This window comes from Cetorhinus maximus, chromosome 6 (genome assembly GCF_964194155.1).
Source record: "Cetorhinus maximus chromosome 6, sCetMax3.hap1.1, whole genome shotgun sequence".
NCBI classification, from domain to species: Eukaryota; Metazoa; Chordata; class Chondrichthyes; order Lamniformes; family Cetorhinidae; genus Cetorhinus; species Cetorhinus maximus.
Genome location: NC_135884.1, coordinates 2,097,869 through 2,123,513, shown reverse-complemented (window position 1 = coordinate 2,123,513; position 25,645 = coordinate 2,097,869). Strand labels below are relative to the sequence as shown.

At 44.6% G+C, this 25,645-nt stretch overlaps 1 protein-coding gene across 2 annotated transcripts in view; it reads left to right on the top strand.

Moving 5' to 3' along the window:
• The window catches only part of lamb2 (laminin, beta 2 (laminin S)), a 193,053-nt gene that overhangs the window by 109,045 nt on the left and 58,363 nt on the right, over positions 1 to 25,645 (top strand). For both annotated transcript variants that reach the window (XM_078543047.1, XM_078543046.1), the window contains exons 14-19: positions 7,083 to 7,241; positions 10,678 to 10,805; positions 15,868 to 15,988; positions 16,455 to 16,647; positions 17,603 to 17,746; positions 21,445 to 21,676. In XM_078543047.1, coding sequence (XP_078399173.1) covers positions 7,083 to 7,241; positions 10,678 to 10,805; positions 15,868 to 15,988; positions 16,455 to 16,647; positions 17,603 to 17,746; positions 21,445 to 21,676 — 977 coding nt within the window. The remainder of the gene's footprint in view (positions 1 to 7,082; positions 7,242 to 10,677; positions 10,806 to 15,867; positions 15,989 to 16,454; positions 16,648 to 17,602; positions 17,747 to 21,444; positions 21,677 to 25,645) is intronic.

The following is a 25,645-nucleotide window of genomic DNA, read 5'->3' as shown; positions in this document are numbered from 1 at the left end:
CTCCACTTGGTGCATACCAGTATTTAATCAGGCTCTTACAATTCAGACCAATATTCCCTCTAAGCTGTGCAGGTATGTGGCTGTGCAACAGTTCGGAAAGTACCGCACCGGGAACGAGCAGGCCTTATACAAGCAACATTTCCTTTAAGAAGCCCACATGCACAGCCGTGCATCAGTCTTAAAGGGACCACGCACTGCAATAAGCAGGCCGCACACAGCAGACAGAAGTTAGAGGGAACACAATTTGAATATGCAAGGCATATTTCAGGAGAGCTTGGCTTCCAATTTTGATCTGGGGCACTTGTATGGAATTGACATGATGTCCAAAAAAACAGGTACAATGACTTTGAGTTGCCCCCACAATATTCCATAGCAACGTCCCTCAGCGTTTCTGAGGCTGAGAAACCACGGCAGCTGGAATACAAAACCAATCTGCATAATGGTGACCATGAAACTATCATTGTTGTGAAAACCCATCTGGTTCACTAATGTCCTTTAGGGAAGGAAGTCTGCCATCCTTACCATGGCCTGGCCTACATGTGACTCCAGACCCACAGCAATGTGGTTTAGTCTTAACTACCCTCTGAAATGGCCTAGCAAGCCACTCACTTGAAAGGCAATCAGGGATGGGCAACAAATGCTGGCTCTGCCAGTGACACCCACATCGTATGAAAGAATAAAGAATACAGTAAATTCCAACCACAGCGAGGTAATGTGGAACGACCATGTATTTATTTTAACAGCTGTCATCTCTTTGTACCTCAGTCCCTCTAAACCCCTGGATGCAGACATAGGAAGCGTTTGATCCTAACTCTCTCAGAAAGGATTACTTGACCCTTTGTTGAAAAATCTCAATCAGGCACAAAAACCCACAGACTGAAACCAGTGACGCTCATTTCCAAACTAACAATACATCAGTTTAAACATTCTATTTCATGATTGATTTACTAACCAATCACAGTGGCTGTTTGCTTTGCTCACTGTTATCACTGAGGGAGCGAAATGCCACAAAACTTCTCAAATCTACAGAACTTTCATAGTATAAAGGCATTTAGAAGGGTGGGGGGAAATGAAATGGGGAAGAGAGTAAAAGACAGAGAAAGTGCGATAGAGAGAGAGAGAGAGAGAGTCTGAGACAGTTGAGGCAGTGCTGTGATCGAGAGATAGAGAGCCAAGGGCTGGATTTTTTTGTTGAGCTTAGGTAATATGAGTTGGGCCATTTCCGGAGTTCAGAAACCCAAGCCCATACCTACCATATTTTTTTCTCCTGCGGCGGGGGTAGGCAGGGTTCAGGCTTTCTGAGTCAGAGGAGTGCAGGGGTCAAAGTGGGCTAGTTAGAAAGCCCTCCTCGGTATGCTGGAACATTGGCCCTGCTCTCCAACATAGTTCTTACCCTCACCCTCCTCACCCAACCCCCTGCCCCCTCATATCCCCATGACCCCCTCATACTCCCATCCCCCTCATATAGAAACATAGAAAGTAGGTGTAGGCCGTTTGCCCCATCAAGCCTGCTCTGCCATTCAATATAATTATGGCTGATCCTCTATCTCAACGCCATATTCCCGCTTTCTTAATTTCATCTTAGATATACCCAGTGACCCAGCCTCCACAGCCTTCAGTGGTGGAGAATTCCATAGGTTGACCACCCTCTGGGTGAAGAAATTTTTCCTCATCTCAGTCCTAAATGGCCTGTTCCGTATCCTGAGACTGTGGCCCCTGGTTCTAGACTCCCCAACCAGGGGAAACATCCTCCTTGCATCCAGTCTGTCTAGCCCTGTTAGAATTTTATACATTTCAATCAGAGCCCCTCTCATTCTTCTAAACTCTAGTGAATACGGGCCCAGTCAAACCAATCTCTCCTCATACAACAGTCCTGCCATCCCTGATATCAGCCTAGTGAACCTTCGCCGCACTCCCTCTGTGGCAAGTATATCCTTTCTTAGGTAGGGACACTAAAACTGCACACAACACTCCAGGTGTGGTCTCACCAAGGCCTTGTATAACTGCAGTAAGACATCCCTACTTCTGAACTCAAATCCTCTTGCAATGGAGGCCAACATACCATTTGCCTTCCTAATTGCTGGCTGCACCTGCCTGTTTACTTTCACTGACTGGTGTACAAGGACACCCAGCTCCCTTTGTACATCCACATTTCCCAATATATCACCATTTAAATAATACTCTGCCTTTCTGTTTTTCATACCGAAGTGTATAACTTAACACTTATCCACGTTATACTGCATCTGCCATGTGTTTGCCCACACACACAACTTGTCTAAATCGCCCTGAAGCCCACTTGCATCCTCCTCACAACTCACAACCCCATCCAGTTTTGTGTTGTCAGCAAACTTGGATATATTGCATTTGGTTTCCTCATCCAAGTCATTTATATATATCATGAATAGCTGGGGCCCAAGCACTGATCCCCACTAGTCATTGCCTGCCACCCAGTAAAAGACCCATTTATTCCCACTCTCTGTTTCTGGTCTGTCAACCAATTCTCAATCCATGCCAGTATATTACCCCCAATCCCATGTGCTTTAATTTTGCCCACTAGCCTCTTATGTGGGACCTTATCAAAAGCCTTCTTGAAATCCAAATACACCACATCCACTGGTTCTCCCTTATCTATTCTACTAGTTACATCCTCAAAAACCTCCAGTAGATTAGGTAAGCATGATTCCCCTTTCATAAACCCATATTGACTTTCTCTAATCCCGTTAATACTTTTCAAGTGTTCTGTTACCACGTCTTTTATAATAGACTGTAGCATTTTCCCCACTACTGATGTTAGACTAACTGGTCTGTAATTCTCTGTTTTTTCTCTCCCTTTTTTAAATAATGGGATTACATTTGCCACCCTCCAATCTGTAGGAACTGCTCCAGAGTCTATAGAATTTTGGAAGATGACCACCAATGCATCCAATATTTCCAGGGCCACTTCCTTTAATACTCTAGGATGTAGATTATCAGGCCCTGGGGATTTTCAGCCTTTAGCCCCATTAATTTCTCGAGCACCATTTTTTTACTAATACTGATTTTCTTCAATTCCTCCTTTGGCTCCATAACATTTCTGGGAAATTATTTGTCCTCTTTTGTGAAGACAGAAGCAAAATATGTATTCAATTCTTCTGCCATTTCTTTGTTCCCCACAATAATTTCCCCCGTTTCCGACTGTAAGGGACCTACATTTGTCTTTGCTAATCTTTTTCTCTTCACATATTTATAGAAACTTTTGCAGTCAGTTTTTATGTTCCCTGTAAGTTTACTCTTAAACTCCATTTTCCCCTTCTTGATCAATCTTTTTGTCCACTTTTGCTGAATTCTAAACTGCTCCCAATCCTCAGGCTTACTGCTTTTTCTGGCAATTTTACATGTCTCCTCTTAGGATCTAATACTATCCCTAATTTCTTTTGTAAGCCGTGATTGAGCCACCTTTCCTGTTTTACTTTTTGCGCCAGACAGGAATGAATAATTATTGTAATTCATGCATACGTTCCTTAAATATTAGCCATTGCCTATCCACTGTCAACCCTTTTAGTAAGGTTCACCAATCCATCATTGCCAACTTGCGCCTCATATCCTCGTAGTTCCCTTTATTTAGATTCAGGACACTAGTTCCGGATTCAACTTCTTCACTGTCCATCCTAATGAACAATTCTATCATTTTATGGTTGCTCTTCCCCAAGACTATTAATTAATCTGTTCTCATTGCACAATACCCAGTCTAGGATAGCCTGCTCGCTAGTTGGTTCCTCAATATATTAGTCTAAAAAACCATCACGTACAGACTCCAGGAAATCCTCCTCCGCAGTATTATTGCTAGTTTGGTTTGTCCAGTTCATATGTAGATTAAAGTCATCCATGATTAGTTGTACCCTTATTGCATGCATCTCTAATTTCATGCTTAATGCCTTCCCTTACATCTCCGCAACTGTTTGGGGGCCTATAGACAACCCCCACCAACGTTTTCTGCCCCTTGGTGTTTCTTATCTCCACCCAAACAGATTCCACATCATGATTTTCCAAGCCAATATCCTTCCTCACTATTGCATTGATTTCCTCTTTTACTAACAATGCTACCCCACCTCCTTTCCCTATTTGTCTGTCCTTCTTAAATATTGAATACCCCTGGATGTTCAGTTCCCATCCTTGGTCACCCTGGAGCCATGTCTCCGTAACTGCAACTATATCATAACCGTTTATATCTATTTCCACTGTTAATTCATCTGACTTATTGCGAATGCTCCGCACATTAAGATACAATGTCTTTAGACTTGTCTTTTTAACTTTGTTAGTCATCTTAGCTTTATTTTGCACTATGACCCCATTTGTTTTTTGCCCTTGTTTTTTCTGCTTTCCACTTTTGCTTCTTACTTTTCTGTCTTTTGTTTCTATCCTTGTTTCCCCCTCCTCTGTCTCCCTACTCAGGTTCCCATCTCCATTCTCCTCATATCCTCCATCCCACTCCTTACCCCTCCATGCCCCATTATGCTTCCTATTTGCCCGCCACACCCCCCCATGTATCCTCGATAGCCACTCACCCAGTATCCACTCACTCTCTCCATTTCTCTCTCTGTCTGTCTCTCTCTCTCTCTCTTTGTCTTGTCTCTGTCACTCCCTTTCTGTATCTTTCTCTCTGTCTCTCCCTCTCTATCTGGGTGTCTGTCTCTCTCTCTCTCACAAGTCAGTGTTTAATTAATGCACTGTAATAACGGTTCCATTTCCAGGCCCCTTTTAGAGTTGGATAGAGTTCTCTGCAGCCAAGAGCTTTAGACCAGACGGCAGTGTTGCCTGCCTGATTCCACGGTTCCGGACATCTGCTCTGAGCTGGAGAGGAACTTGCAGTGGGAGGGGGAGGCTCCGATGGTCATTGCCCAGGTAGGCACCAACGAGATAAGTAGGACTAGGAATGAGGTTTTGATCGGGACTATGAGCAGCTAGGGGCGAAATTAAAAAGCAGACCCTCAAAGGTAACAATCTCTGGATTATTACCTAATCCAAGAGCAAATTGGTTTAGGGTAAATAAGATTAGAGATATAAATGCATGGCTCAAAGTTTGGTGTTGGCGAAATGGATTCCGGTTTGTGGGGCACTGGCACCTGTACTGGGGAGAGTGGGAGCTGTACTGTTGGGACAGTCTTCACCTGAACTGTACTGGGACCAGTGTTCTACCGAGTTGCATAGCTAGGGCGGTAGAGAGGGCTTCAAACTAAATAGTGGGGGCAAGGATTCACGTGTGGGAAGATGCTATAAATTAAAGACAGAAGACGAGGGAGGAAAGTAAGGTGGCAATAAAGGGAATGATATTCAGAGCTTGGCAGGAAGGGACAGAGTGTACAAACTTAAGAGTGAGCCAGCCTATAAGGCTAGAAGTTGTGAAAATAGTATAAGGACAAAACTAAAGGCTCTGTATCTAAATGTAATTCCTCTATTCAAGAAAGGAGGGAGACAGAAAACAGGAAACCACAGGCCAGTTAGCTTAACATCTGTCATGATGAGGGAAATTGCTGGAATCTATTATTGAGGAGGTTATAGCAGGCCACTCAGAAAATCTCAATGCAATCAGGCAGAGTCAACATGGTTTTGTGAAAGGGAAATCATGTTTGACTAATTTATTAGAGTTCTTTGAGAAAGGGACAAGCAATGTAGATGAAGAGGAACCTCTGGATTTGGTCTACGTAGATTTCCAGAAGGCATTTGGCAAGGTGCCCCATCAAAGGTTACTGCACAAAATAAGAGATCATGGTGTGGGGAGGATGAGGGGGGCGGGGGGGGGCGGCGGCGGGTGGGGGGGGGACGACACACATTAACATGGATAAGAGATTGTTCACAGGAAACAGGGACTAGGCATAAATGGGTCATTTTTGGGTTGGCAAGATGTGATAAAGTAGAGTGCCACAGGGATCAGTGCTGGGGCCTCAACTATTTACAATCTGTATCAATGACTTGGATAATGACAGGACAGAATGTACGGTTGCTAAATTTGCTGATGACACTAAGAGAGGTAGGAAAGTAAGTTGTGAAGAGGACATAAGGATGCAAAGGGACATAGGTTAAGTAAGTGGGTAAAAGAATTGGCAGGTGGAGTCCAATGTGAGAAAATGTGAACTTGTCCACTTTAGCAGGAAGAATAGAAAAGCAGCAAATTATTTAATTGGGGAGAGGTTGCAGAACTCTGTGGTACAGAGGGATCTGGGGTGCCCTGGTGCATGAATAACAAAAAGTTAGTCTGTAGGAACAGCAAGTGATTAGGAGGCAAATGGAATGTTGGCATTTACTGCAAGGGGAATGGAATATAAAAGTAGGGAAGCTTTACTGCAACTGTACAGTGTCTTGATGAGACCACATCTGGGGTACTGTGTGCAGTCTCGATCTCCTTACTTAAGAAATAATATTGCATTCGAAGCAGTTCAGAGAAGGTTCACTTGACTTGATTCCTGGAATGAGGGAATTGTCTTATGAGGAACAGTTGGATTGGCTGGGCGTGTACTCTAAGGAATTTAGAAAATTGGGAGATGATCTCTTTGAAACATATAAGATCCCGAGGGGCTTGACAGGGTGGATGCTGGGAGGATGTTCCCCCTTATGGGAGAGACTAGAATTAGGGGATACAGTTTAAAAATAAAGGGTCTCCCATTTAAGATGGAGATGAGGAGAATTTTTTTCTCTCAGAGATTGTGAGTCTTTGGAACTCTCTTCCCCAGGGTGTGGGGGAGGCTGGGTCATTGAATATTTTTAAGGCTGAGGTAGATATATTCTTGACTATTAAGGTAGTCAAAGGGTTTAGGGGGTAGGCAGGAAAGTGACGTTGAGGCTACACTCAGGTCAGCCATGATCTTATTGAATGACAGAGCAGGCTCGAGGGGCCGAGTGGCCGCCTCCTGTTCCTAATTTGCATGTTTGTGTGTTTGTATGAAGTGGCAGTTTGACTTTTGGTCTGGTGTATTATGTGATTACCTTTATTCCTCAAACAATCTATCAGTGTTTGTTTTGAATGATCAGCCAATGATCTGAGTGCCAGCTCTTTCTCACTTGTCTGTTTGCTTTGTTTTTAACCATTAACTGTTCCTCATGTTCAGGGAGCGACTGTTTCACACCGCGAGCGCACTGGAGGTCGCCCTGTCACTTGGACCGGAAGCGGATTTGCGAGAGTTCCAGAACGTGGCGTGTTGCAATTCCATATCAACAACATCCCGTATTCTATGGAGTATGACTTGGTAATCCGCTACGAACCACAGGTAATTAAAAGGGAAGTTACATCGTGTTATCAAGTAGCAAGTACATGCCTGAAACGGGTATGTACTGGGGACATTCATTCTGGGGCTTTTTCCGCCCTTTCCTGAATCCTTGGCTAGAATCTTAGGCGAAGCAGCTGCTGTCCACCACCAATCTCCTACTATGTACCAAGGCAGCAGAATTATTTGACAGCAGAAGGCATTACCGCCCGGCATGATCCTGTTCTTGCCAATGATGCACACACACAAAAACACAGACACTTTCCAGTGAGGGTCAGTTGTTAAAGATCAGACAGGAAACCATGGCCATCGGATGAAGCTGCACAATGAAGCATTACAGCACAAATTGCAGACCAGAGTTGCGAAGGGGATTGTCTAGGAAGTTCAGAATAACAGCGCACATTTTATGCACATCCTGTACGTGTATTCACTGAGACTCTTGACAATCATACTGTGAAATCTCCCAGTCACTCCTCACCTTAAAAATGGCACGTACTTTCCTCCAGGTTTACAAATGCTAACCTCCTGGGGTTAGAGGATGGAGGAACCTAAGCCCAGCAGCACAGATAGAACTTAGCCTCACATACCATACAGAGTAAAGCTCCCTCTACACTGTCCCCATCAAACACTCCCAGGACAGGTACAGCACGGGGTTAGATACAGAGTAAAGCTCCCTCTACACTGTCCCCATCAAACACTCCCAGGACTGGTACAGCACAGGGTTAGATACAGAGTAAAGCTCCCTCTACACTGTCCTCATCAAACACTCCCAGGACATGTACAGCACGGGGTTAGATACAGAGTAAAGCTCCCTCTACACTGTCCCCATCAAACACTCCCAGGACAGGTACAGCATGGGGTTGGATACAGAGTAAAGGTCCCTCTACGCTGAACCCATCAAACATTCCCAGGACAGGTACAGCACAGGGTTAGACACAGAGTAAAGCTCCCTCTACACTGTCCCCATCAAACACTCCCAGGACAGGTACAGCACGGGGTTAGACACAGAGTAAAGCTCCCTCTACACTGTCCCCATCAAACACTCCCAGGACAGGGACAGCACGGGATTAGATACAGAGTAAAGCTCCCTCTACACTGTCTCCATCAAACACTCCCAGGACAGGTATAGCACGGAGTTAGATACTGCACTCCCACTTCTCATGTCCCATCATTTTCTGACTCTTCACTGTTTTGTTTGGGCTTTGAGAAGGAGAAACTAGCCTGCTTGATACTTCCTGAATTTTAGTCCACGGCCATTCACTAGATAACCTGACTGTCCCACATCGCCTACATGTTTGTTGTGTGATCGGTCTCAGTCTCACCAAGGCATGTGAACTATCCAAAATCTGATCTAGAGCTCCACCAGCTGTACAAACCGATATTACACCTCTCTGGCATTTGCAGGAGCAGTCACCAGCGATAGGTTGCTGCAACAGTTGACTTCACTCAGAACGATCAGTGAAAGACAATTTTCATCACACCAGCTTGTGCTGGGTTGGAACCCAGTCCCTGTTGTGAAATGAGTGCATTGCTTCCCAATGCAGCTCCCAGTTCCTGCTCCTATCAGCATTGTCTGTACGACAGAACACTTTTACACTGTTGCCACAACTCTGGCCTTCAACAGCTAAAACTAATTTTCTGTCACTCTAGTATTTAGCACATTGTTTCCTTATTGTACATCTTATTACCCTAATTATTTGTAAATTTGGAATTTACAGTCTGTGGAGGGGATGCAGGATTGATTCATCAGAATAACACCAGGACTAAAAAGGTTAAATTATGAGGAGAATTTGCATATTTCCTTGAGTATAGAAGATTCAAGACTGTTCTAATTGAGGTGTTTAATGATTTGAGAGGGTTGATAGAGCAAAACTATTTTCTCTGGGGTGGGAGAGTGCAGAACAAGGGGGCAGAACCTTCAAATTCGAGCCAGGCCGTTCAGGAGTGATGTCAGGGAGCACTTCTTCACTCGAAGGGGAGTGGAAATCTGGAACTCTCTCCCCCCGAATGCTATAGAGGCTGGGAGTCAATCAAAGATGTCAAAACTGAGATTTTTTTTTTTAGACAAAGTTACTGAAGGTTATGGAACAAGGGGAGAACTCTGTCAGAGAGCCAACACAGTCCAATGAACCAAATAACCTCCTTCTGCACAGAAGATTGCTTTTAATTCTAGACATTATGCAAGTTTTTCCCCTTTCCTTCCTGAACTTTCAGGCAGCTGCTCTCTCAAGTATCTCGACTGCAGTGGCCATTCTTCACTGAGAGTCCAGAGAGTAGGTTGTCAGGAAAGCTGTTGAAACGTGGAGTCTCACATGTGCACATTCTATTTATTAAGGTAATTGTTTTTTCCTGTCATAATCCTGGAGCATTGAGACTAATTGCTGTGCCCTGGCTGAGATGAGCTAACTCAACAGAGACTGAGAAAGACCCTGTTCCCTTCTGATATATGGGTAGGACCCATAGAACAGTGGCAGCAGGTGCATGGGAACTCCATCACCTTCAAGTCACACACCATCCTTACTTGGAACTATATCACCATTCCTTCACTGCCCGCAATAATGAGGGAGTGAACTGTCTGCCTGCACAGGATGCTAAAGAACCCACGTTATTATTTCAGAGAAAAGCAGGGGAGGTTATCCCAGTTTGCTGACCAGGTTATCTGGTAATTATTGCATTATTGCAAATGATATAGGGAGAAAGCGGGAGCAGGCTATTGAGTTGGATGATCAGCAAGATCATGATGAATGGCGGAGCAGGCTCGAAGGGCCGAATGGCCTACTCCTGCTCCTAGTTTCTATGTTTCTATGCATTGCTGTTTGTGGGAGTTTGCTGTGTGCAAATTGGCTACCCTATTCCCTACATTACAACAGTGACTACACTTCAAAAGTACTTAATTTGCTGTGAAGTGCTTTGGGGTGTCCTATGGACATACATATGAATTAGGATCGGGAGTAGGCCATTCGGCCCCTTGAGCCTGCTCTGCCATTCAATAAGATCATGGCTGATCTGATTGTGGCCTCAACTCTACTTTCCTGTCTGTCCCCCATACCCTTTGACTCCCTTGTCCTGAGGTCATGAAAGGTGCTATAAAAATGTAAATCTTTCTCTGAGAGGCAGTGATTAGACTTTCCTTAAAGCAAGTGGTCATAATTATATCAGTTAGTCACTAAGAATCAAATAGAGAGTTCTGGAGAAACTTCTTTACCCAGACAGCGTGAGAATGTGGAACTCTCTACCACGGAGTATTTGGGGTGAATAGTATAGATACATTTAAGGGGAAACTGACAAACACATGAGGGAGAAAGGAATAGAAGCTTTTGTGCTGAGATGGGATAGAGGAGGGTGGGAGGAGGTTCATGAGGACCCGTTGGGCCGAATGATCTGTTTTTCTGCTGTAAATACTGTGTAATTTTATGTAATGTTTCTTTTCCTGTTATAGTTTCCAGAGGAATGGGAGAAAGTGTCTATTTCCATTATCCGGCCTGGCCCCATTCCTACCAGCAGCCCATGTGGGAACACCATTCCTGCTGATGATCTGTTAGTCACAACGTTGCCATCAGGCTTCAGGTAAGGGGCCTGGGGTTGAAGAATGAAGCGTGGCAGAATCACTGAAAGATTCCGGTGTGAGAGATCACATTAAAGAACATTTACAATCATCTGATTATACATTTCATTGGTTTTCTGTAATTCTGCATTTTCCTTCTCTCTATCTCTCTTTCTCGCACTGTCTCTGTGCATCTGTTTCTCTCGATCTTGCTCTCTCTTCTTGTTTTCTGTGTCTGGGTCTTTCTATATGTTGCTTTCTGTCTTTGTCTCCCTTAGTTGTCAGTCATTGTAACGCTCTCGCCACTAGAGTTACAACATTGTGGGTTCAAGCCCCGCTCCAGAAATTTGAACACATAATTGCGCTTGACACTTAGCAGTGCAACACTGAGGAACCCTCATTAACTCAGCTCCCAGCCTGAGGAACCCTCATTAACTCAGCTCCCAGCCTGAGGAACCCTCATTAACTCAGCTCCCAGCCTGAGGAACCCTCATTAACTCAGCTCCCAGCCTGAGGAACCCTCATTAACTCAGCTCCCAGCCTGAGGAACCCTCATTAACTCAGCTCCCAGCCTGAGGAACCCTCATTAACTCAGCTCCCAGCCTGAGGAACCCTCATTAAATCAACTCCCAGCCTGAGGAACCCTCATTAACTCAGCTCCCAGCCTGAGGAACCCTCATTAACTCAGCTCCCAGCCTGAGGAACCCTCATTAACTCAGCTCCCAGCCTGAGGAACCCTCATTAACTCAGCTCCCAGCCTGAGGAACCCTCATTAACTCAGCTCCCAGCCTGAGGAACCCTCATTAACTCAGCTCCCAGCCTGAGGAACCCTCATTAACTCAGCTCCCAGCCTGAGGAACCCTCGTTAACTCAGCTCCCAGCCTGAGGAACCCTCATTAAATCAGCTCCCAGCCTGAGGAACCCTCATTAAATCAACTCCCAGCCTGAGGAACCCTCATTAAATCAGCTCCCAAGAAGACAAGAAATAGGAGCAGGAGTAGACCATACAGCCTGTCAAGCGTGATCTTGTGTCTCAACTCCATTTGCTCAACCACTCCCCATAGCCTAGGATTCTCTCAGAGACCAAAAATTTGTCTAACCCAGCTATCTTAAATTTATTCAATGATGGAGCATCCACAACCCTCTGGAGTAGAGAATTCCAAGGATTCACAAGCCTTTGAGTGAAGTAATTTTTCCTCATCTCAGTCCTAAATGATCAGCCTCCTATCCTGATACTGTTTCCCCCGTGTTTTAGATTCCCCGACCAGAGGAAACAATCGCTCAGCATCTACTCTATCAAACCCCTCAGAATTTTCTAGGTTTCAGCAATATTGCCTCTCATTCTTCTAAACTTCAGAGAATATAAACCCAATTCACTCAGCCTCTCATCATAGGACAGCCCCCTCACCCCAGGGACCAATCTAGTGAACCTTCACTGTACCGCCTCCAATGCAAGGATATCCTTTCTTAAATGTGGAAACCAAAACTGCACACAGTATTCCTGATGTTGTCTCACCAAAATCCTGTACAACTGTGGCAAGACTTATTTATTCCTGTACTCCAATCTCCTTGCATTAAAGGCCAACATTCCATTTGCCTTCCTAGTTAATTGCTGTACCTGCATACTAACTTCCTGGGCAGGATTTTCCTCCCCATTGGGGGTGAAGTTCAATGGCGGGCGCGCACAGGCACGCTTCCGATCGGCGCCTCCAATTGGGGGCGCAGCGCCATTTTACGTGGGTGGGCCAATTAAGGCCCGCCCAGCGTAACATCCACACGGAAGCGCTATGCGCTCCCTGTGCGGGCGGGGGTGGGGGAGGGGTGGAATCCCAAAATCAAGACTGCGCTCTTTCGCGCATGCGCACGAAATAGCGCACTCATCTCCCTGAGGCTAAGTGCTGCCTCAGGGAGATCGGCTGTTCTGTGAAGAAATTAAAAATAGAGAAAAGAAAATCCCTGACATGTCCCCTAATGTGACACTGTCACATGAGTTGGGACGTGTCCATAATTTTAACAAAAACTTTATTAAAATTTTTTAAAACCTACGTGAAACCTCATCCCGCCCGTGGATGAGATTTCATGCTTTTTCTAATTCCCGCCGGGGCTCCTGGCCTGCCCGACAACATTAAGATTGGACAGGCAGGTCCATTAATGAGCTAAATGACTCTGTCAATGGCCTCAATTGGCCATTGACAGGTCGGCAGGAGTGCAGCTGATTTTGCTGCGCCCCTGCCTACCAGAAAATTTAAATGGAGTGCGGTGATGTCGGGAGTTACGCCTGACATCACCACGCGTCATTTTACGTGTCGGTGAGTGGGCCCTGCTCCCCGATGGGAAAATCCTGCCCTCTGTGTTCCTTGTACAAGCACACCCAGGTCTCTGTGAGCATCAAGACTTACAAGTTTCTCACCTGCTTTTTTATGCTTCTGACCAAAGTGAATAACATCACACTTCCCCACATTATACTCCTTCTGCCATCTTGTTGCCCACTCACCTAACCTGTCTATATCTCTTTGCAGCCCCTGTGTGTCCTCCCCACAGCTTATCTTTCCACTTAGCTTGATCATCAGCAATCTTTGATACATTATACTTTGTCTGTTTATCTAAGTCATTAATATAGATTGTAAATAACTGAGGCCCCAGCACTGATCCTTGCGGCACTCCACCAATCACTGCCTGCCAACTTGAAAATGGCCCGTTTATGCATACTCTCTGCTTTCTATCCATTTACCAATCCTCTAATATAAAATAAAAACAGAAAATGCTGGAAAAGCTCAGCAGATCTGACAGCATCTGTGGAGAGAGGAACAGAGTTAATGGTCCGCTCGAAACTTTAACTCTGTTTCTCTCTCCACAGATGCTGCCAGACCTGCTGAGTTTTTCCAGTATTTTCTGTTTTTATTTCAGATTACCAGCATCTGCAGTATTTTGCTTTTAATTTAACCAATCCTCTATCCATGCAAAAATATTACTTCCAACTCCATGAGCCTTTATTTTGCCAATTAACCTTTTGTGTGGCACCTGATTGAATGCCTTTTGGAAATCCAGGTATACGACATCTACTGGTTCCCCTTTATCTATGCTACTAGTTACATCCTCAAAAAAACTCGAATAAGTTTGTCAAACCAGGATTTCCCTTCAGTAAAACCATGTTGACTTGTTCTAATCATACTATGCTTTTCTAATTGCATTGTTAAGACTTTCTTAATAATAGGTTCCAGCATTTTCCCAGCAACTGATGTTAGGCTAACTGGCCTGTAGTTCACTGCTTTCTCTCTCCCTCCTTTCTTGAAAAGCGATGTAACATTTGTTAGCTCCCAATCTGATGGGACTGTTCCCGAATCTAAGGAATTTTGGCAAATCATAGCCAGCACATCCAGTGTCTCTATGGCTATCTCTTTCAGAACCCAAGGGTGCAGGCCATCAGGTCCCAGGGATTTGTCAGATTTTTGTCCCTTAAGTTTCTCCAATATTTCTTTCTGCTGATATTAATTTCCTCACTCTTTATAGCCCCTAGGTTGTTATCTATTGCTGGTATGAAACTTGTGTCTTCGATTGTGAAGACAGTCACTAAATATTTGTTCAATGCCTCCCCTATTTCCTTGTTCCCCATGATAATTTCTCCTGTCTCTGCTTCTAAGGGACCAATGTTTACTTTAGCTACTCTTTTGTTTTCTTATATTATTATAATCAGTTTTTATATTTCTGGCTAGTTTTCTCTCATATTCTATTTTTTACCTTTTTAACAACTTTTTGGTGGCTTTTTGTTTCTAAAACACTCTCAATCCTCAGACTTGCTGCTGTTTATTGCAATATTTTAAGCCTCTTCTTTTAACCTAACACTATCTTTAACTTCCTGAGTGAGACACAGATGGGTCCTTCTCACTGTTTTACAATTGGAATGTATTTTTGTTCAAGATTTTGAATTGTTTCTTCCAATGTTTCCTACTGTTTATTTACCTCCATACCTTTTAGTCTATTTAGCTAATTAATCTTAGCCAGTTCCCCTCTCATGCTGATGTAATTGGCTTTGTTTAAGTTTAAGATTCTTGTTTGCGATTGGAATGTCACTTTTCAACTTAACATTGAGTTTAATGGTATTTTGATCACAATTTACCAGTGGATCTTTTACTACAACATTGCTTATGAACTCACATTAACACAGCTCCCAGACTGAGGAACCCACATTAACACAGCTCCCAGACTGAGGAACCCACATTAACACAGCTCCTAGCCTGAGGAATCCACATTAACACAGCTCCCAGACTGAGGAACCCACATTAACACAGCTCCAAGCCTGAGGAATCCACATTAACACAGCTCCCAGACTGAGGAACCTACATTAACACAGCTCCCAAACTGAGGAACCCACATTAACACAGCTCCCAAACTGAGGAACCCACATTAACACAGCTCCTAGCCTGAGGAATCCACATTAACACAGCTCCCAAACTGAGGAACCCACATTAACACAGCTCCCAGACTGAGGAACCCACATTAAGACAGCTCCCAAACTGAGGAACCCACATTAACACAGCTCCAAGCCTGAGGAATCCACATTAACACAGCTCCCAGACTGAGAAACCCATATTAACACAGCTCCCAGACTGAGGAATCCACATTAACACAGCTCCCAGACTGAGAAACCCATATTAACACAGCTCCCAGACTGAGGAACCCACATTAACACAGCTCCCAGACTGAAGAACCCTCATTAACACAGCTCCCAGACTGAGGAACCCACATTAACACAGCTCCCAGACTGAGGAACCCACATTAACACAGCTCCTAGACTGAGGAACCCACATTAACACAGCTCCCAGACTGAGGAACCCACATTAACACAGCTCCCAGACTGAAGAACCCTCATTAACACAGCTCCAAGCTTGAAGAACCCACATTAACACAGCTCCCAGCCTGAGGAACCCACATGAACACAGCTCCAAGCCTGAGGAACCTACATTAACACAGCTCCCAGCCTGAGGAATCCACATTAACACAGCTCCCAGACTGAGGAACCCACATTAACACAGCTCTCAGTTGACAAGTTGCTGCCACAATAATTAGTTTATTCTCATCTTTCAGGTATGTGATCCTCCCTCAGCCAGTCTGCCTTGAACGTTCAGTCAGTTACACAATCCGGCTTGAATTCAAACGTTATATTTCACGGGAAAGGATTCCTAATGCCCATATTCTTGTGGACTCTGTAAGTAATGGAAATGAAGAGAGAGAGAGAGGTGTATGTGTGTGTGTCTTTCTCTGTATGCATGTGAGGCATGTCCGTGTAAAGTGTGCAGCAAAAGGTCAGTTGGCCTTTGGCATTTCATGATAAATGACTTCTTAAACACTGACTTGGGACGTACCTGTATGGCCCAGAACTGGCTTTGCAAGCTAAACGTAAATCCTTACTTGGGACCCGCCTGTCCAATCAGGGACTGGGGTCTAAGGACTAAACATGGCCACCTCCAAACCATGGTGCTGAGATAATGGTCATTGAGAAATTGGCATCTCGTATATTCTTTGATGAAAGGTTGAAAAGATCAAACACTGAGCGTTTTTTGCTGTTGTAGAATATTGCCAGTAGATCGGAAGCTGTCTGCATAAATCCCAGTTACATTGATCACAGATCGCAGAGCAATGAGCACTTCCGATAGTTTAATTTCTGTTTGTAGATTGTGTTGGTTCCTCGCTATTCCTCCATGGAGATGTTCATTGCTGGAGATGCTGCCTCTATCAGGAGGAAGGAGACCTTTGAGCGTTATCGCTGCCATGATAACAGCATACCAGTTGTCATGCCAACAATGACTGATGTCTGTGCCAAGCTGATCAGCAGCATGTCAGCAATAATCCACAATGGGGCACTGCGTGAGTAGGAAGCCATGATTCATTTGTGTTGTTACAATAAACTTACGGACTGTAATCAAATGTGTATTAAACATCCACTCCCTCCACCACTGGCACACTGTGGCTGCAGTGTGTACCATCTACAAGACACATTGCAGCAGCTTGCCAGGCCTCCTTCGACAGCACCTTCCAAACCCGCAACCTCTACCACCTAGAACAACAAGGGAAGCAGATGCATGGGAACACGATTACCTGCAAGCTCTCCTCCAAGTCACACACACCACCCTTATTTGGAACTACGTCACCATTCCTTCACTGTAGAGCTCCCAAATTAACAGAATTGTTGGTGGTCTTACATCAAATGAACTGTAGCAATTCAAGAAGGTGGTTCATCATAACCTTCTCAAAGGACAGTTAGGTATGGGCAATAAGTGCTGGCTTTGCCATTAACTCCCATAACCTGAGAATATGAATGTTTTTAAATGGCGAGCGGGGTAACTAGGTCAGATTCAATTACCTCCCACAGATAATGGGGATTGATCCTGAAGGAGATAGATATTCTCAACAAATTAGAGAGAAAGCTGGGAAGTTTTTTGATGCAAGAAATGATTGATGGTTATCAGTAAGGTTTTTTTTTGATTTGGCTATGAGTGGATGGATGGCAGTAGCTGTTAGATTATAACCCCACAATACAAAGTGAGTTATGATTAAAAGATGCTGCCTGAAAAGGTGGTGAAAGCAGATTAAACAGTAACTTTCCAAAAAGAAATAGTTAAACATTTGAAAAGGTAAAATTTGCAGGGCCAGAGCAGGGGTGTTGGACTAATTGAATAGCTCTCTCAAAGAGCCGGCATAGATACAATGGGCCGAATGGCCTCCTTCTGTGCTGTAATATTTTATGATTTACTAATGATGATGAATAGGTTGAGAACTAGGTACAGGGAGTGAATGTCCTCATTGCTTTGTGTGCTTTCAGCCTGTCAATGCGACCCTCAAGGCTCGCTGAGTTTGGAGTGTGAGTCTAATGGTGGGCAGTGTCAGTGCAAACCCAGGGTGATCGGCCGGCGTTGTCAACAATGTGCTCCTGGAACATACGGCTTCAGCCCAATGGGCTGCAAGGGTAAGGGATCGGGAGAAAAAAACTCTCTTTGTCATTCCGTGTTAGCAGCAACAATCCATATTTAAAACTGTTGTGATCTTTGCTAATGACCAGGATGCTAATATCAATAGATTTGTGTTGGCTAACGGCAACATGGACTATTCCGGGAAAGTGGAGCTGAGGCACAGATCAGCCATGATCCAGTTGAATTGTGAAACAGGACCAAGGGGCTGAATGGTCTCCTCCTGTCCCTCTGTGCTCATGTTCTGTGTACTCATGTCCTTGTATGCTCCTGTTTACATAGTGTAAATAAATATAAACTGGTTCCACTGGCAGGCAGGTCACTAATCAGAAGAAACAGATTTAAGTTAATTGACTAAAAGAATACATTTATAAACACACTGAGTTGTTGCCTGAAAGGGTGGTGGAAGCAGATTCAACACTAATTTTTAAGTGGGAATTGGATAAATATTTGAAAGCTATGGGGAAGGAGTAGGGAGAATGTAACAAAAAGCTAGTGCAGGTACAATGGGCCAACTGGCTTCTTTCTATACTGTAAGATTCAAGATAATCTGCCTGTTGTGAGACTCTGAGAGACTCAAAATTAGAAGAGAGAGCAAGTGAGTCTGGAAGGCATGGAAATTGTAGGCCAGTTAAGACACAAGGGAGCTTGGCAAGGTTGGATGGTATTTATTTTAATGCAAGGAGTCTGACGAATAAGGCAGATGAGTTAAAGGCACAAATTAACACATGGAAGTATGACGTCATTGCTGTCACAGAGACATGGTTGAGAGAGGGGCAGGATTGGCAGCTCAATATTCCAGGACATAGGGTCTTCAGGCAAGACAGGGAAGGAGGTAAAAGAGGAGGGGGTATCACAATATTGATCAAGGAATCAAATACAGCAGTAAGGAGAGATGACATCTTAGAAGGCTCCTCAAATGAAGCCATATGGGTAGAATTTAAAAACAAAAAAGGAGCAATCACATTGCTGGGAGTGTACTATAGGCCCCCAAACAGTCAGAGAGAAATAGAAGAGCAGATATGTCGGCAAATTTCAGAGAAGTGTAAAAATAATAGGGTAGTAATAGTGGGGGATTTCAACTTCCCCAACATTAACTGGGTTAGTCATAGTGTGGTAGGTTTAGAGGGAGCGGAATTCTTAAAATGCATCCAGGAGAGCTTTTTAAGCAGTACGTAGAAGGTCCTATAAGAGAGGGGGCGGTCCTGGACTTAATTTTAGGGAATGAAGCCAGGCAAGTGGTAGAGGTATCAGTGGAGGAGCATTTTGCAGATAGTGATCATAACTCCTTTAGATTCAAGGTTATGGAAAAGAACAAGGATGGGCCAGAAATCAGAGTTCTAAATTGGGAGAAGGCCGATTTTAATAAAATCAGATATGATTTGGCCAGAGTGGACTGGGAGCAGCTACTTTTAGGTAAATCTGCGTCACAGCAGTGGGACTCATTCAAGAAGAAAATAGGGAGAGTACAGGGCCAACATATTCCAGTAAAGACAAGGGCCAGAAATCAGAGTTCTAAATTGGGAGAAGGCTGATTTTAATAAAATCAGATATGATTTGGCCAGAGTGGACTGGGAGCAGCTACTTTTAGGTAAATCTGCGTCACAGCAGTGGGACTCATTCAAGAAAGAAATAGGGAGAGTACAGGGCCAACATATTCCAGTAAAGACAAAGGGTGGGACCAACAAATCCAGGGAACCCTGGATGTCGAGGGGTATACAGGATTGGATAAAGAGAAAAAGGGAGGCTTATGGCAGATAGCGAGGGCTCAAAACAGCGGAAGCCCTAGAATGTGTAGGGGTGTTCTTAAAAAGGAAATTAGGAGAGCAAAAAGGGGGCATGAAAAAACATTGGCAGGTAAAATAAAGGAAAATCCAAAGTTATTTTACAAGTACATTCAGAGTAAGAGGATAACTAGGGAAAGAGTAGGGCCCATTAAGGACCGTAGTGGTAATTTGTATGTGGAGCTGGAAGACGTAGGTAGGGTTCTAAATGAAAACTTTGTGTCGGTGTTCACAAGTGAGGGGGAAAACGTGGGTATGGAAATCAGGCAGAAGGACTGTGATATAATTGAAGAAATTAGCATAGAAAGGGAGGAGGTTCTAAGTGGTCTGGTAGGCTTAAAAGTAGATAAATTTCCAGGCCCGGATGAAATGTATCCCAGGCTGTTGAGTGAGGCAATAATTTTCAATACCTCTCTGGCCACAGGAGAGGTGCCAGAGGACTGGAGGACAGCCAATGTGGTACCGTTATTCAAGAAGGGAGGAAGAGGTAAACCAGGGAACTACAGGCCAGTCAGTCTAACCTCAGTGGTGGGGAAATTATTAGAAGCAATTCTGAGGGACAGAATTAATCTACACTTGGAGAGACAGGGATTAATCAAGGACAGTCAGCATGATTTTGTTAAGGGGAGGTCATGTCTGACCAATTTGATTGAATTTTTCGAAGAGGTGACCAGGTGTTTAGATGAGGGCAATGCATTTGACATAGTCTACTTGGACGTCAAAATGGCTTTTGATAAGGTCCTGCGTAGGAGACTGATAACGAAGGTAAGAGCCCATGGGATCCAAGGCATTTTGGCAAATTGGATCCAGAATTGGCTGAGTGGCAGGAATCAGAGGGTGATGGTCGAGAGGTGTTTTTGTGACTGGATGCCGGTGTCCAGCTGGGTTCCACAGGGATCGGTGTTGGGTCCCTTGCTGTTTGTGGTATATATAAACAATTTAGACTTGAATGTAGGAGGGTTGATCAGTAAGTTCGCGGATGACACGAAAGTTGGTGGGGCGGTAAATAGTGAGGAGGATAGCCTTAGATTACAGGAGGATATAGACGGGCTAGTCAGGTTGGCTGATCAGTGAATTTAATCTAGATAAGTGTGAGGTGATGCACTTGGCAGGACAAACAAGGCACATGAATATACGATGAATGGTAGGACCCTGGGAAGTACCGAGGATCAGAGGGACCTTGGTGTGCATGTTCACCAGTCTCTTAAGGTAGCGAGACAGGTAGATAAGGTGGTTAAGAAGGCATATGGGATATTTGCCTTTATTAGCCGAGGCATTGAATATAAGATCAGGGAGGTTATGCTGGAACTGTATATAACACTGGTGAGATCACAGCTAGAGCATTGCGTGCAGTTCTGGAATCCACATTATAGGAAGGGTGTGATTGCACTAGAGAGAGATTTGCTAGGATGTTGCCTGGGCTGGAGAGTTTTAGTTATGAAGAGAGGTTGGATAGTCTGGGATTATTTTCCCTGGAGCAGAGGAAATTGAGGCAGGACATGATTGAGGTGTATAAAATTATGTGGGGCATAGATAGGGTAGACAGGAAGGAACTTTTTCCTTTGATGGAGGGATCAATAACCAGGGGGCATAGATTTAAGGTAAGGGGCAGGAGGCTTAGAGGGGATGTGAGGAAGAATTTTTTCATCCAGAGGGTGGTGGGAATCTGGACCTCACTGCCTGATAGGGTGGTAGAGGCAGATACCCTCATAACATTTAAGATGTATTTGGATATGCACTTGCAATGCCATGGCATACGAGGCTATGGGCCTAGTGCTGGAAAATGTGATTAGAATAGTTCGGTACTTGTTTGACCAGCGCAGACTTGTTGGGCCGAAGGGCCTTTTACTGTATTGGAGACCTCTATGACTCTGTGTTTCGATAGACAACTCTCTTTTTCTCTCTGCCCACAGCCTGTAGCTGTAACCAGGAGGGATCGTTCAACATGATCTGTGACCAAATCAGTGGGCAGTGCCAGTGCCGTGCGGGAGCATTTGGTAGGCAGTGTAGTCAGTGCCAACCCGGCCACTGGGGCTTCCCAAACTGCCAGCCTTGTCGGTGCAATGGGCATGCGGAGGAGTGCGACCAGCAGACTGGAGCTTGCCTCAACTGCCGCAGTAACACTGTGGGGCAAAGCTGTGAGCGGTAAGATCCCAATCAAACTAACACATTTCCTTGGAATACATATGCTTCATACAGTGTGGGTACTGAGGACATAGGATGGGTCATCATGGGAAAAGGCCATTTAGCCCATTGTGGCCATGCCAGCACTTTGTAAACTAAATCCTAAACTAATTCCATTCTTCTGTGCTCTCCCCATGGCTGTGTATGAATTCCAAACTAATCCCACTATCCCACTCTCTTGTCATATCTCTGACCAATCCCAAACTAATCCCATTTCCCAACTCTCCCCATAGCCTTGTACCAATCCCACACTCTCCCCATAACCCTGCATCAATCCCAAACTAATCTCACTGTCCCACTCTCTCCCCATGGCCCTGTATCGATCCCCAAACTAATCCCACTGTCCTGCTCTCTCCCCATAGCTCTGTATCAATCCCAAACTAATCCCACTGTCCTGCTCTCTCCCTGTAGCCCTGTATCAATCCCCAAACTAATCCCACTGCCCCACTCTCTCCCCATAGCCCTGTATCAATCCCAAACTAATCCCACTGTCCTGCTCTCTCCCTGTAGCCCTGTATCAATCCCCAAACTAATCCCACTGCCCCACTCTCGCCCCATAGCCCTGTATCAATCTCCAAACTAATCCCACTGTCCTGCTCTCTCCCCATAGCTCTGTATCAATCCCAAACTAATCCCACTGTCCTGCTCTCTCCCTGTAGCCCTGTATCAATCCCCAAACTAATCCCACTGCCCCACTCTCTCCCCATAGCCCTGTATCAATCCCCAAACTAATCCCACTGCCCCACTCTCTCCCCACAGCTCTGTATCAATCGCAAACTAATCCCACTGTCCTGCTCTCTCCCTGTAGCCCTGTATCAATCCCCAAACTAATCCCACTGCCCCACTCTCTCCCCATAGCCCTGTATCAATCCCAAACTAATCCCACTGCCCCACTCTCTCCTCATAGCCCTGTATCAATCCCCAAACTAATCCCACTGTCCCACTCTCTCCACATAGCCCTGTATCAATCCCAAACTAATCCCGTGCTCTCCCCATAGCTCTGTATCAATCCCAAACTGATCCCACACTCTCCCCACAGCCCCATATCAATCCCAAACTAACCCCACTGTCCTGCTCTCTCCCTGTAGCCCTGTATCAAACCCCAAACTAATCCCATTGTCCCGCTCTCTCCCTGTAGCCCTGCATCAATCCCCAAACTAATCCCACTGACCCACTCTCTCCCCATAGCCCGGTATCAATCCCCAAACTAATCCCACTGTCCCGCTCTCTCCCCATAGCCCTGTATCAATCCCAAACTAATCCCGCGCTCTCCCCATAGCTCTGTATCAATCACAAACTAATCCTACTGTCCTGTTCTCTCCCTGTAGCCCTGTATCAATCCCCAAACTAATCCCACTGTCCCGCTCTCTCCCTGTAGCCCTGCATCAATCCCGAAACTAATCCCACTGATCCACTCTCTCCCCATAGCCCTGAATCAATCCCAAACTAATCCACTGCCCTGCTCTCTCCCCAGAGCTTTGCTTCTCCCTCTGTTTCAAATATTTATCCATAATTTTCCCTTAAAAGTTGCGCTGGTCTCTGTCTCAATTACTCCCTGTGGCAAAGTATTCATGCTAGAATTTTGCTGTGAGTTAAAATCGACCCCTTTGTGTCTACTTTTTGTGCCCATGTATGCGTTTTGTTTCCTTTCTCTCATTCTGTTTTTTCAGAATTGCTGTTTATCTCACACCTTTTAGTTCTGGCTTTGTTTCTAAAATCTGGGACATCAACAACCTCGGGTTTTATAGACTAACCCATTCTTGTCTTTCTCCTTTAGTCAGTCACTCGTCCTAATGACGGATTGATAAATGTTGAGCAGCATCATAGCAGAGTATTACTGCAGCATGGGGAGGTGGTGGCCTAGTGGTGATATCACTGGACTAGTAACCAGAGGCCCAGGTTAATGCTCTGGGATCATATCCCAGCATGGCTACTGGTGGAATATAATTCAATTGATAAATAAATCTGGAATTGAAAGCTAGTCTTAGTATTAGCAACTATCATCGATTGTTGTAAAAACCCATCTGGTTCACTGATGCCTTTAGGGAGGGAAATCTGCTGCCCTTACCTGATCTGGCCTACATGTGACTCTACTGCCCTCTGAAATAGTTGAGCAAGCCACTCAGTTCAAGGGAAATTAGGGATGGGCAACAAATGCTGGCCCTGCCAGTGATGCCCACATCCCATGAAAGAGTAAAGAATAAGATTGAACTTTGCAGCCCAGAAGGAGACCATTAAATCTGTGCTGGCACCAGCTCTTTGATTGGAATTATCTACCTTAATCCCATTTCTTTGCATATTCCTCTGTTCTTTTGTTTCAAATCCTTACCAATTCCTTTTTAAAAAATGTTAAATCTCTGCCTTCATGCTCTTGATAAATCAGTCCATGTTCTGAGTAATCTTTTGTGTAAAAACACAAGTGAGAACAATAGTAGCGAGCCTCAGGACAGATTGATGAAATGGGTAGACACATGACACCTGGAATATTGTGTGCAGTTTTGGTTTCCTTATCTGAGGAAGGATGTACTTGCTATAAAGGGAGTGCAGCAAAGGTTTACCCGACTGATTCCTGGGATGGCGGGACTGACATATGAGGAGAGATTGAGTCGATTAGGATTATATTCGCTGGAGTTCAGAAGAATGAGGGGGGATCTCATAGAAACCTATAGAATTCTAACAGGACTAGACAGGGTAGATGCAGGAAGGATGTTCCCGATGGTGGGGGAGTCCAGAACCAGGGGTCATGTCTGAGGATACGGGGTAGACCATTTAGGACTGAGATGAGGAGAAATTTCTTCACCCAGAAAGTGGTGAGCCTGTGGAATTCGCTACCACAGAAAGTAGTTGAGGCCAAAACATTGTATATTTTCAAGAAGGAGTTAGATATAGCTCTTGGAGCGAAAGCGATCAAAGGATATGGGGAGAAAGCGGGAGCAGGCTATTGAGTTGGATGATCAGCCATGATCATAATGAATGGCGGAGCAGGCTCAAAGGGCCGAATGGCCTACTCCTGCTCCTATTTTCTGTTTCTATGTCAGATGCAATTTAATGCAGAGAAGTATGAAGTGATGCATTTAGGGAGGAAGAATGAGGAGAGGCAATAGAAATTATATATTACAATTTTAAAGGGGAGTTGGAACAGACACGGGTGGGTGTATGTGTACAAACCTTTGAAAATGGTTGGACAAGTTGCGAAGGTTTGAAAAAACATACCAAGATCCTTAACTTTCTAAATACACGTGCAGAGGAAAATAGTGAGGAATTTATGTTAAAGCTTCATAAATCACTGCCTGGGCCCCAGATGGAGTATTGTGTCTAATTCTGGGCACTGCAGATTAGAAAAGTTACTAATGCCTGGAGAGCATCAGTGGTGCAGGACTTCAGTTATGTGAAAACGCTAGAAAAACTGGGGTTACTCTCCTAAGAGCAAAGAAGGGTAAGGGGAGATTTCATAGAGGTAGAATCACAGAACGGCAAAGGCACAGAAGGAGACCTGTCGTGTCTGTGTCAGCCCTCTGCAAGGGCAACTCAGCTAGTCCCACTTTTGCGTCTTTACCACGTAGTCCTGCTCATTCTGAGCCTTGGCTCCCATGAACAAACTGATGAAATACCACAACCACCTTTAGAAGATCCTTGTGTAATATGGAAAAGTCTTTGTTCCAGACTTTTTATACTGTGCACTGTCAAGTGAAACAAGGAAAAATAAAGAGTTACAGTTTTTAAAATTTTACTTCTCATACAGCAGCGTAAAAACCCTGTAATTAAGCTTTCTCATTTTGGAATTAGAGCTTCCATTAATTTTTTTAAAATATCTATCTTTGGGATGAGGGATACTACTGGGTCTAGGGGTCCCTTCTCATCCTATTCATTAACCTAATCCTTCCTCTATCACAGGCTTCTCCAACCTTTTAGCATGGTGGGGTGGGGGGG